The sequence below is a fragment of the Myiozetetes cayanensis genome, unplaced genomic scaffold (genome assembly GCF_022539395.1).
Source record: "Myiozetetes cayanensis isolate MyiCay16 unplaced genomic scaffold, myiCay2020 scf13, whole genome shotgun sequence".
In the NCBI taxonomy this organism is placed as follows: Eukaryota; Metazoa; Chordata; class Aves; order Passeriformes; family Tyrannidae; genus Myiozetetes; species Myiozetetes cayanensis.
Window position 1 is genome coordinate 893,194 of NW_026086937.1, and position 13,576 is coordinate 906,769.

Here is a 13,576-nt window from a genome sequence, read left to right on the forward strand (position 1 = left end):
TACTGTTTCTGAACAAGTGTATGGAACAAAAAAAAGTGATGTTGTTCCTAGTGGTAATTTCAAATCCATCCAATAGTTCTTTTGAGTGTTCAATGTAAAACCTTCAGGTGATATAAAAATTCCTACAAAAATTCCCTTGTGAAGATAATTATAAGGTAAGAATTTTATGAGAGAATACTCAGTGCTAGGGGTAAAGATGAAGTTAAGATGCCCATTTTCTAGAATTACAAATTGGTATCTGTTGTGTATCTCTTCTGCCAGCACAATTGTGTCAACATTAACATGCAGTGGTTTCACAGTCATCTGTGATACTTACAGAAAATATAAAACAAAATTAAAAAAATATTTAAATTATTCACTGAAAAGTGTTTGCCTTAAAATTGCTACAATTCATAAAATTTTGCTTTTGTTAGGATAGAAACGACAGTTAAGGTTTTTGGATTGTCCCCTCCAAAACTCCTGTTGCTCAGTGGCAGTGATCAAAAGTGATTGCCTAATCTAATTACTTTGTGTAACAACAGCCTACAAGTAAGACTTTTGATAGTAATTGTTGCATTTTTATGCCTTCCATCTCTAATTCACAGTTTGTTTATTTGTAGGACTTAATGTTCTTTGAAAACTCTTTGGATGGATTATAACAAGATGACAGAAACAATGAAATATGCAGAATGTGTTTCAGGAGGTAGAAATGAACATAAATTGATCCTCTTGCTTTGAAGACTTATACATTAGATACTTCCTAATTCTTTTTCATTTTCCTCCAGAAATCACTTGAGCTTTGGACATGATTTTGAACTGCAAAAATCCTTGTTCCTTATAGGAAAAGACAGGGAGCTAATGATGATGTTTATTAAAATATGTCTCACGTAAATAATAATTTGCCACTTACACTTCATGTGTGTTGTAGCTAAACACATACTCTTCACACAGAGCAGTGTTGCTTTGGAACAGTGCTATTCTCTTCCTTCTCTTTTGATGTTCCTGCATGGGAAATCATGAAAGGTTAGGTGAAGGCTTGCAGCATCACTGATGAAAGTCTGTGTTTAGAGAAGCCTTTGATGTTTTGCAAGTGCTGGTACCAGCTACCAACCCCACGAGGGTGTGTTCTGGGGGGGGGGGGGCTGCTTCTTTAAAATTTTAGAAGTAATTTTCTGATTTGCTATTTAATTAATAGTAGCAAACTGATATTGAAAGTAACAAATACAAGGACATCATGAGATGGGAAGTTCAGGATGTTACCTGTTCCAGTGTGTTGAAAAAAGGGAAGTTATGTTGGCAAGTAAAATAATTTTATGGCAAAGGCTGTTTTAATGAGTGGCAGCCAGAAATTGGGCTTCCAGCACTAGACTTGGGAATGTTAGCTCTGTTCAGGAAATCTGGGCTTCCTCTGTTTCCACTGAAGGCAGGCCATGTAAACGATTTGAGAGATGATCCTCTCTGTGCTGGAGGCACACAAAGCACTTCACTTTGAACCATCCAGTGTTAAAGATTCTTGCTGCCATCCACTCAAGGTTTGCCTTGAAAGGTTTGTTCTTTGTTATAATATCTGGTGGTTGATAATTTTTCATTCAGACTTGCCTGAGGCCATCCTAGAACAGAATTATTCTTTTCCTTTGGCAAGCTCAGGTATTTTCTATGATAGGGCTGTGCAAAAGGAGCTTTTTCTAGTTCAGTGGTTTATGTAGCTGTTCATCCCTTCAGTAACATCTCATACTGTTCCCAAACATTCCCACCAACAGGTTTGTACTAATACAAACTTCATGTGAAAGCTTTGAAATACAAGCTTTTTTGAAACATCCATGATATATATGGAAGACATAAACAGAAACTTTTTTTTCTGTTGCAAAATATTTGCTTTATGAACTTGCTTATGCCTCTTAAAAACTCCAGTGGGTCCTTCAAGAAGCAAACCAGTGCCATACAATATTGGTGGTAAACCCAACATAATCACCAGTCAAGTTTCCAAGGGGAAGATTTTACAAATCACTGGAAATGCTGGATTTTTTTTTTTTTCAGTGTGAACCAGTAATTCAATTCTTGCAAACAACCAACACATCAACGGAAAGAGAGGAGATAATGAATAATTCATAAAAATGAAAAAGAGCTAAATTTATCAGGTGATTAATTCTCAACAAATATTTAGACTAATTTTAAATTAATGTTCATGGATATGAATTCAAACACAGTGAAGTCAGGAAGTTGCAACTAACGTTCCCATAGTGAAATTAACTCAGGAATGCTTATAGATTTAAACAGTATGTTTTAGATTATATACCACACTTAGGTATTTATACAGATTTACATATGTCTTGAAAATAATTGTGGTTAACAAGCTCTGACAATCATCATTATCTGTTAACCATTTCGTTGCTGTAACTCAGCAGTGCAATCAGGCTGCACGAGTTATGAGCTCACAGGGAACCATTGCTGCACCTTTCCCAGGAGCAGCACCCTGTCAGCTTCGTGGGCAAGAAGCTCCCTCGTGTGGAAATTTATGGTTTTGCAGAGGAATAAAGGATGCTTTTTGCTATTCTCGCTAATTTCACACTGTTAAATCCAGCCCTTTCACTCCTGACTTACTCTGATGTAGACTGAGAACAAGAACCAGATCTTTATATTATTTTTTTTTCTTTAAATCCCTTTTCCATTTTAGACAGAAGTGAATACTATTGTAGAGCATAATCTTGGGTCTTGTGCAAAGCCACGTTTGTGCAGTGTTGTTGAGCTGTGTGTGTCTGAACTGTCAGCCTGGTAAGATCAGCAGGATCCCCTTTTCCTCTGCAATTTCAGTCTTCTTATGACCCTTAACAAGCCAAAGACATCTCTGAAGCAAATCTGTCCTGCCTCCTTAGAAGTCAACACCAAATAGGGTTTTATTTACCTGCAGGGCTGAGTTTGGCTATGAGTGTCCACGTAAATACCTTGTAGGTAAGCAAAACATGCATATATATTTTTTTTATGAATTATGATAATACTGAATTTCTTGCAATTAGTGACATTATTGCTGTTTTGTGTGTTAACACAACTTTTTTTTGCTGTTAATGTGTATGGATACGAGTATGTTTGAATGCCTCTGGTTCCCCTCAGAGGCAGCCTCTGGGACTTGCAGGAAGAGACTCAGGCCCTGAAGAGAAGAAGCACTGGGGCTGGGATAGCTCTTCCTCCTTAGAACTCCCTCAGCAGCCCGCTGGACTTTCGTCCCACCCATCAGCATTCTGGTAGAAATTCAGTGCCAGTTCAGTGCCAGTTCTTTTTCAACTGGAAGGTCATTCCTCCTGATCACAGCTGTGACACAGAGGCAAGTATTCATCCTCAGCAAAGAGGATGGAGTTCTGAGTGATATTACTGAAGGAGAGCTAATGTGGACTAAGATTTTAATAACCTGCAGCTCTGACTAATAACTCTTATTAACAGCAGTGTGTTTCACATTATGGGAGCTGTGCATGCTCACCTTTCCCAGTTCCCCCCAGGCTAGAGTGGCTCTCCAAAGGAGAACTCAGTGTCTCCCAGAGGGTCACAGGTATTCTCTAAAGCAAATTCCTGTTCTGGTTATCATCTAGAAACAAGCATGATAGTTCTAACGAAACAGAAATTGTACTAAATCCAGCCAAGCATATATTCTCTCTCTCACTCACTAGACAGACTGTAAATCTATGTAGCACACACTCCTCGTGTTCAGTAGATGGCAGCAACAGCTCATTATGGCAATATTTCCCTTTTCACATACCATAAACTGTACCCAGGATGCAGATTAAAGTTCAACATAGCTTTAACCTCTAACTGAATTCTGCTCTTAACTGGAGGATTTTATTTCATGTGTCTAGTATTAAACCTCTGTCACACAATGCTGGGTTATCTTTGTTGTCTGCAGCTTACAGCTGGATTGTTGGTTATTTTATGAGATGTGGTTGAGGCGTGGGCAGAATACAGTCTACCACAAAGTGAGCTCTTCTGGTCAGCACTAAACCTGTTTTTTGCACCTGGAGCATCTCTCCAGCTTCCACGGGTGGACAAAGGAGAAGCCCCAGCCCCAGGGCAGTCCCCACCTTCTGCAGAAACAGAAAGTGCCATGTCTAAAAGAGGTTGCTTTTTTGGTGGTGTCCCTAGAAATGCAGATGTTTTCTGTGGGCAAAATGACATGTCATGCCATGTCATGACAGTCTGTCACTGTGTGCTCTTCTGGGACAGAGGGATGGAAATCCCCTGTAGTGCCACAAACCAGATGACACCAATACCTGGGGAGGAGCTGGTCTGTCCCTGGGAAGATCGAAACAGAGTAGAGACGCATCATCTCTGTAAGCTCTGAGATTTTTTTTTTGTTGTCTTAAAATTTGCTGGATGCAAAAGTGTACTACTCTTCATAGACTTTGATGTGTGTATTGAAAAAATCATTTTGTGTCAATTGTGTTACTTGTTTTAGGATTAGACAAACCTGGAAATGATCCAAAATACACATTTTCTAATAGAGTTGTCTAAGTGGAGCTGTTTGGAAAAAAAAAATATGGAATTTTGCCCTCCTGACCCTCATCTTAATTGTATTGATTTCTTTTCAATTAGAATGGTATGTTCTATGTTAGAATGATAAATACTAGTTTAATTCAAATATAAACTTTAGGTTTTAAGATGTGCTTTTTCTTCCCTAAAACTGGATCCCTTGGAGGGCAAAACCCACTTTAGCTCCTTAGGGAAAATTACCTCTATACTGTGAAAAGATTTTTTTTTTTTTTTCCTGGAATCCTGAATGTTTTTCTAAACTTGATCCCTCTTAGGAATAGCTTCCTTAATGCCAAATCATTACTGAAGTACTCTATTAGCACATGCCAGAAGATAGCATCTTATCCATGATTAGTCAGCATTTTATTACTTCAGTCATCTGAAATGTAGTTAACAAAACAATTTAAAGCATAATAGTAATTACTTTTTGGAGAGAGACAGCCCAGGACAGATATAACTTTCAGCTTTCTTAAGTATTTGTTAGTATTATGCTTACAAAAGCACATGAATGTTTACAAAAGAAAGGTCAGAAGGACAGAGAGTGATGGGCGCCCAGTGGCTGTGCCTCCTTCAGTCTTGATTTTGGAATAACTTTACTGTATGACATGGATTAAATCCATCCTCTTCATTTAATGTCCTCCTTCATGAGGAATAAATAAGTGAAGAAATCTTGTATAGACCCAATTTCAGTGCTTTCACAGGCTACAGGTTCAGTGCCATGTATTTCATATTGCACGGCATCTGGCACAGAGTAGGTCCCAAAATCTGAATACTGGCAAACAGCTTTAAGCATTTGAGCAATTTCCATGCCTATCTAAGTGAGCACTTTGTGGGCTCTTATTTCTAAAGAGCCCAGCTCCTTGCAGGTTTGTTCCTCGAATAACTGTGTAATAAAGGATGTTGATGAGACATGCCTGTTCTCACATAAAACTTTAATTGGGAGGAAAGTCCTCACTTACTTGAGTGACCTTAATACTTCTACTGCTTGTTTATGTAAAGTAAAAGTAAAGGTTGACAGATTAGGCTTGCAACAAAACAAGATAGTGCTATGAAAAAATGTAGAATAGTCCTCCATCCCCTACAGGGCAAGTGGCACTTAGGGTACTAAGTTAGGCTGGAAAGCACACACCACACATTTTCCATGATTAATTAAGTTTCTATAGGCCAGCACCCTATAACGGTGCTTTTATTCTGGCAGCTGGGTGAGTATTGAAGTAAAAATCCACCCACAAGTAATTTCATCAGGACTCGTGAACTCGCTGTGCTTTTCCACTTTAAGACACTCATTTGAAGGACACCTTTTCCTCTGTGCCAGCCACATTAGGTAAGTGCTTTATTTACATTGCTGATGTTTTGTATTAGAAAAGCCAATACACAACAACAACAAAACCACAAAAAACCCCACAAGCTTCTGTTGCAGACGTTGCTCTGTTGAGAAATACCTGTTTCTGTCAAGAACTGACCCTGGGCATTTTCTCTTTCAGCCCCCTCCCTTTTTCCCCAGATCACAGAATCACAGAATGGTTTGGGTTGGAAGGGGCCTTAAAGATCACCAAGTTCCAATGCCCTTCCCGTGCCAGGGACACCTTACACTAGACTACACTGCTCAAAGCCCTGAAGAAGATGTCACAGTGCATGTATTGAGGTGTTGCTTTGTATGTCTTTTCTTAGTCATTCATGGATTGCTTGCAGAAGCTTGGGGAAAATCTGGACAAGGCTAATGACTACATTAGTTTTCTATCCAGGTGTTTTTTCTAGACCCTTGAAAGATTGTGTTTTACCATCAGGAATCATTTCAGGCACCTGTCATGATAATGAACATAAATACCAACCAGGACTGAGAAAAGAAATCATAGAATCATAGAATCAGCTGGGTTGGAAAAGACCTCTGAGATCATCAGGTCCAACCCTTGATCCAACAGCACCGTGGTTACCAGACCATGGCACTGATGCCACATCCAGTCCCATCTTAAAAACCTCCAGGGTCCGTGAATCCACCCCCTCCCTGGGCAGCCCAGTCCAATGCCTGATCACCCTCTCTGTAAAAATTTCTTCCTAACATCCAACCTAAACCTGCCCTGGCACAGCTTGAGCCCGAGCCCTCTTGTCCTCCTGAGAGCTGCCTGGGAGAAGAGACCGACCCCCACCTGGCTACACCCAGATGAGTTTCATCTACCTGGATGTCACCGGGTGTTCATCACTGTGAGACCAGCCCGGTACCTGCATGTTAAAAACACACACAGTGCGTGGTGATGCTGTGCCTTCCACTGAGGGGAAGGGCTGAACAGGTGCCATTTACTTTGTAAATTAACTGCAAACGGCGCATGGGGACATGAGGTGAAAGTTTCAGGGTACTGAATTAAGGCCAAGGGACACTAAATCTAGGGACGATTGTGGAGAGAAGCATTTGTGTAAACAGACAGGGTGTGCCTTTGGGAAAGCCTCTGTTCAATAAGAGCAGAAGAACACCAACTGATATGTCAACATCCAACGTGCCAGCAGGTGGGACTCATAAATAAAGTGTGTGCGTGTGATCCACAAAAACTTTTGTCAGATGAAACTGTTTGCTTTTAGCTGCAGTGGTTGCAACCAGTGGGACGCGGTGTTTTGCCCTGATTTGTGTTTTTCCAGCAGATGAACTTATCTCCTGCAGTGGGTGTGTGCTTTTGACCTCCACACACATACCTGTTGTCATAGAGAGGTGTGGTTATATGGCTGGGGCATCAGAAAGGTGTGTACACGACCTGACTAACCCGCTCACTCAGAATGGTCCCATAAAATGGTTTATCTCAGTTCTTGTGGTCTTTGCACAGTTCTCTCTTGCCAGTGCTGTGTTTGACTGGTTTCACTGAACCCAGTGTTTTAGCTGAGCTGTCACTTCCCTGGGTAAGGCCCTGGTGACTGGGAAAGGGTAAATGATTGTGGAGCTCGGAGAGAGGAAGAGTCTGACCAAGACAAATCCTTGCACAACCACAGGGTAACTTGAGCTGAGGAAAGAACGAGGGTAGGGGAACAAAATTAGCAGGGGGTGGAAGAGTACAGAAGGAAAATAAAATATTTTTATCAAGTGTAAATGAATACTTTCAATCAGCTGTGAAGTCTAATATGGCCTTTATAAATAGGTACTCGGTAGAGTAATGGATCTTTGCTACAAAATAAGCATCTGCTTGGTGGAGTCATGGTTATCTACTGCACTGCTGATCTCTTCAAGCTGTAATGTTCTCTTAACTTGTACTTTTGGAATTTCACTGATAAGAAATGATTAAGGGAGAAAAACGTTTAAGAAAATCTGCAGAGATGCAAAGTGACTCATGCAGCATTGATGTCCTTGGCACAATAGATATATTTATTACTACAACTATGTGTTAGCTTTCTTGGTGAACTTTTTAATCTGAATCACTTAATTATAAAGAAATGGAAATAGAAGCCTTTCCTGAAGGAAATCACTGCAGAAGTGGTAAAAAAACCCCAACAAACTGTGCAAAAGGGTTCCAGCTCCTCCCACGTTCTCCCAGAAATTAAATTTTGTAAATTACTTTGTTCAGGCTGTCGCTTATAAAGCACTGGCACCTTAACTGTGGTCTTGGTTGACATAGAAGGGTTTGGAGTTCCAACACCACATTAAGGCCTTTTGTCAGGTGAGTCCAGAGTAATTGTAGGCAGCTCTACCAGCAAGCATTTTATATTATTAATTCAGAGAAAACAACTAGTAAATGGTGTAAAACATTTGTTCTATAGCCATAGAAAATGCTGATTAATGCTAATATAGATCTAGTTAGATGGAAGTCACGTGCCTTGAAATTCTGGGAAGGGTCACTGAAAGAGAACCATATTGAATAATTGTAAATACCAGTGTGAAAAAGACTTTTACTTCAGTTTTGAAGACCTGCCTCAGGAGCACACTGGTCCCAGAAACCTGCAGAGCCCGCTTGTATAGACTTTGTAGGCCACCTTAGCCCACCCAACCTGCAGAAGCTGCAAGTGCAGGGGACAGGGCCAGGATCAGAAGGACTACAGGTCACTAAATCCTCCTGCAGCAATGCAGGAGCGTTGTGCATCTCGGCAGGGCTGGCTGCTGGTGGTGCAGTGCCCTCCAGCTGCAAACCTGTCCCAGCTGCAAGGGAAAATGCAGTCTGGGGAGGGTGGAAGCATCCTGCTGGTGCTTTGCCAGCAGAGACATGGTTAAGGGGAGAGGAGAACAGAGGAGAGGGCATCTGCTTGGTCAGGAACAACCAGCAGCTCAATGATGCTAAAAAATTGAATCAAAGATTGGATGGCAAATACAATTTACAATACCACGATACAGCAACCAGGGAGGAAAATCTCCTCATCTGTGAGTAACAAATCTGGCAAACTTGGTTTAAGAAATAATAGGACTAAATGTGAATCTCCTGAAAGCTGTGCTCAGGATTTCTGAGAAGTGGTCCTGGCCTGAGCATGAGGTCACTGCTTTGATTAGCAATTTCTTCATGTGTGATTACTCCACATCCCAGAGAATCAGGATGAGGTTAGAGTTTACAGTACCTGACATTGGTGGCTAGGTCTTAAAAGTGAATAGGGTTTATGTCTGATGTAAATATTTTCCATTTTCCTTTCCCTATATTTTCTTTTTTCCAGCTTCCAACTCTCCCCAAATCCCCCAGCTGTCTGTGTGCAAAGCAGAGTTGGATGCCGGGTTTCCTCAATTTTCATTCTTAATTGAGCTGTAAATTCACCTCATAAACGCTTGCAGATCTAGTGTTTCTTCTGCATTTACAACTCCTTAATTGTCTTCTTAATTAATGAAAGCTCAGTGTCTCCAGTACATTCCTATCAGATGAGTCTTATGAAACACATTAACTTGGACTTCACTGGTTTTTAGAACATCCTGTCCTCAGCCTGGTTCTGTGTTTAGGTATTGCTCTGTTTGCCTTCATGCTGATAAAAGAAGTGCCAGTGCATATCACAGCACAATCAAACCCAGCCTCATTTACAGCTGCTTCTTTATCAACAGCTCCTGGGCAAGCCAGGAGTGCCTAATCAAGAACAGTAAAGTTAAAAGGCAGTATTTTGTCATACCGCTGAATTCAAATGCAGTGTTAGTGTCCAAAAGACTAAAATATCATCAGTGACAGCAGATGTGGGCCTGGATGCTGCATGATATTCTTTACTGAGCTCCAGCAGAGATGCAGCTGGGGAGTGAGGGCTCTGGAAGATGGGCAAAGGGAGCAGGGGAGACTCCTTCCCTCAAGCCAGGGGTACCCTGTGCCCCATGGCAATGGGCTGCTGCTTACAGGCTTCCCTATTTTATGTCCATTTTAAAAGGGGGCATGTCAATTCAAGGGCCTGCTTTATACAATTCCAGTTCTGCAGCAGCACAGCAACATCAGCTCTAGAGGAGCTGGGCCAGTGAATCCCACGCGTGCATGGAATGTGTTTGTGAGGAAATGGACTGGAGGGAGGGAGTGTTCAAGGACCACTGACACGTCACTGCTGCTGTAGGATCTAGTGCTGCTTGCAGCAGTGCTTAAATGAAAGAAGTTGGCTTTGCAAAAAACTTTAAAAAACCCAAACAAACCCAAACGCAGATAACTTTAAGCAGCCTGGGAATTCAGAGTGCCAACTTCAACACACAAGAGCTGGACATGTGTCCAGGATGGGGCATCTGGAATTGTCCTGATCCGACTTTTTCGGTCTGTTGTATTAATTATGCTGGAATTAATTATGCTTTTTAGGAAAAAAAGAATGATGCCTAGGAAAATCTTCCCTGTAAATATCTATTTGCAGTTCAAATATCCCTTTAGCAGAAAACAGGATTTACACAAGCTGCATTTTAAACTCTTGGTATCACAGTTAATCCTAAATGCTGTAAACGGTAATGGCCTATTTCTTTATGTTGAGTTGTTCTTTTTCTCCCTATATCCTGTTTTCTGACTGCAAAGCGGCTTATGCTGGTTCATCTACAGTGCTGACATCCAAAAACTCGCATGACTGGCAGCAGTAAAACTTTATTTGACCTCCTTCTTAGTCTAAGAAAGAAATTGCTTTGGCACAAAAACATTTAGTAGCAAACCCAAATGTGTGGTATTGTTTCTGTTATTGTTTAGTTGTTGTTTTGCCCTTGTGTTCAGATATCTTGAGGGAAGGCTGATGGGGAGGGCTGACAGCTCACTGCGGGAGCTGCTTTTCCTCTGTAAGTGATTATCACGATTGTTACTGACAGCCCGAGGGGACCTATTGCTGGTTAGTGGATGTAAAAATATAAGGACTGCTGTTTTGTATGGTTTGGACCTGATAGCTGTCCAATCAGGCCATCTGGGTGCTGAATTAACAAAGGTAATACAGTACTAAAACCATTTTCACCCAGTTTCCCTCTCAAAGGAAAACCCAACCCTCATTTGTTAGAATGCAGGCCTGATGACTGACTTGACATTGTTAAATGAAATCAAATATGTGAACAGTGCTGTTACCACAGTTACAAATCTTTAACACAGAGATGATGTGGTGGCTGCTCCTCCGGCTTCATGAATACGTGTTTTATTATCATAGTGAAGGCCTAGTAACCAAAACAAAACCAGAGCTACACTGAGACTTGGGAGGTGTCAGGTGCCTGTCAGCTGTTTGTAGGATGGAATCCATTTGCCCCAGTTCCACATCAAAGAAACAATAATAATAGCAATTTACCCACTTTTAAAAATGCTTGGATTTAGACTGCCTTTTACTGCCTGCACATCATGTCTGTCACACTGGTGGTGGTCTGATATTAGACTCATCATGTTTTATTAAAATGTAGATTTTGCCTATTGCAATATTTTATTATTTGCCTATCTGCTTTCAAAACCACTACTAGTCTGGATATAACAAAGAGTATAAATGGAAAAAGAAAAAAAAATTGATTCTGGATAAGATTTCTTTAATGTAAATATTTGGGGTTGTGGTCAGTCTTCTAAAATCAAAGCTCTCCCAGCAAGTTCTAATATTGTGAAAATTGTATCAGGTACTTGTCACTTCAGTCAGAATTTGAAAGTGCATTTTTGTGTGAGTGTAAATTGTGTGGTTTTCACCAGTAATTGTGTGGTTTTCACCAGTAAATTGTGTGGTTTTCACGAGTGTAGAGCAGCCAATATTGCCATCTCTGGTGCAGTCAGGATCTACCATTCCTCCTGTACTCACCAAAATGTTTCTGATATTTGACATTTGACTAATTCGACATTCAGTTTTGCTTTTCCCCGTTATTCCCAGGTGATAACACTGCTTCCATCCTGCCTTCTGCCTGCACCAGTTTCCATTCAATGGTGGAAGTATTTTACAATACTTTACAGAAACTGAAGGTCCTGGACTTGGTCAGTGCCTCTTTCATTCCTCTGTGTGCATGGCTGGAGTGTCAGCAGCCTTTCAGGGTGTGCACAAGTGAGGGATGGGAAACAGCAGGAAAAAATGTCCCCCTTGGCTGTGGCTCCTCCCAGTGCAGCTCAGGAGCCTTTCCTGGCCTGGACAGGGGGGGAGAAATCTTTTCCTTTGTTCCTTCTTTCTTTTTCCTTTGTTCCTTCTTTCATTTATGTCCTGGCAGCACCTTCAGTTTTGCACCTCAGACCTCACGCCCTGTGTCTTTTCTATATTTAAGACAACAGCTACTCCCAGCTTATCTTTCTCTGCATCTCCCACGACTGCTTGCTGTTCCAGGTTTGCTCTCCAGATCACAAATGCTGGAGAAGGGAGTATTCTATGGGATTAGGTCCACTGGCACAGAAGGCAAACCCACCAGTAACTACTTTTATTTCCTTTAGCAGTGCAAACAATGCCTTTCCTGAGGTTAAATGCGGTTACACAGATTTTGAGCTGCACAAAGGATGTTTGGTCCCATGTACACCCCTGAGTAAACTTCCTCCCGTGCTCTCTCACAGCCTGTAGTGCCCGAGCTCTGAGGGAAAAGGAGCTGCTTTGGTGGGGTTATGAAGAAAGATGAAAGCTGCTTTGGTCAACTCAACTCTGTGCAGCAATCAGGCTGCTGGAGACCTCTGTGTGAGAAGCTGCTGGAGGAACTGATCCCATTCCTGGTGCTGGACACCAGAGGATCAGTTGAGGTGCTGCCATTGAGGGCATCAAAAGTTAAGCAGTAGAAAGGAATGCTCTGAGCATGTAGACCGTAAGCAACATACCTAGAAAATGGGGCCAAGAATCTACAAATAATGTTTCTTTTGAGGAAAACATGCTTAAACCTGAAAGGCTAAATTACTAGAAGCGTGGTCACTTTCTCATTTCTCTTGTAGTAATTCCAACTTCTTTTCTTAATGTTTTAGGCATTTCCCTGCAACACTGGTTAAGTCTGCTCAGTGGAGGAAACAAAAAGATACTGAGCATTTCAACCCACTGATCTAACAGAAAAGCACTGACTGACAGTCACAGCATCAGTGATCCTACTTAGATAAGAAAAGAAGTGGAATATTATTTGATATGGGAAAGACTGATAATTTGCTGTGTATGGTGTGCATCATGGCATCTTTTTTTCTGTCCCTGCACGTGAATAGGCATTTTCCTACTGATAAATGCCGGAATGGAAGAGGAAGATACATGCTGCTATCTCTGTTCTCTTTGATAAGACAATGCTATTCTCATCTAAGGAATAGCATTCATCTCTATGTCAAAAAGGCATGTTTGCTAAATTTCAGCATGTGAGTCTGAACTCAGCTAAATATAACTATGCTATATTCCCGTAAAAAATAAAGGTAGTATCAAACGCTACCAGGTATTTCTAATTTCCCAACCATGTCAAAATAATTCTATACCTATTTCTTAAAAGATGTTTAAAACCTATTTCTGTGTGTCTGCATTAATCCTCTTAGTGGACTCAATGCAGATGTGTGGAAAAATGCTAGTCAGCTTTAGATTAGATTCTCCTGTACCTGAGGAAACTAGCAAAATAAAATCCCCAAATCCTTGTCATATCTGGTGTTTAGCTGAAGTTCAGTGCAGGGCTAGAATAATGGAGGGGGGTTGTTTGGGTTTTGTTTGGTTTTGTTTGGTTGGTTTTTGTTGTTGTTTGGTTTGGTTTGGCTTATGGAAAATTCCATATTGAAACGAACACCTTATTCTGAGGGGGGGG

At 41.1% G+C, this 13,576-nt stretch overlaps 1 protein-coding gene across 8 annotated transcripts in view; it reads left to right on the plus strand.

Annotated features, from left to right (window-relative positions):
* The window catches only part of LOC126636374 (phospholipid scramblase family member 5-like), a 32,919-nt gene that overhangs the window by 12,863 nt on the left and 6,480 nt on the right, over nucleotides 1-13,576 (plus strand). For 3 of the 8 annotated variants that reach the window (XM_050308473.1, XM_050308476.1, XM_050308481.1), the window contains one exon: nucleotides 11,716-13,443. The exons of 2 other annotated variants lie outside the window; for them this stretch is intronic. In XM_050308473.1, the coding sequence (XP_050164430.1) occupies nucleotides 11,716-11,802 (87 nt within the window). In that variant the 3' untranslated portion in view covers nucleotides 11,803-13,443. Of the gene's footprint in view, nucleotides 1-599; nucleotides 5,382-11,715; nucleotides 13,444-13,576 lie in introns of those variants that run through there. 3 more of the 8 variants (XM_050308475.1, XM_050308479.1, XM_050308478.1) reach the window with 3 other exon arrangements.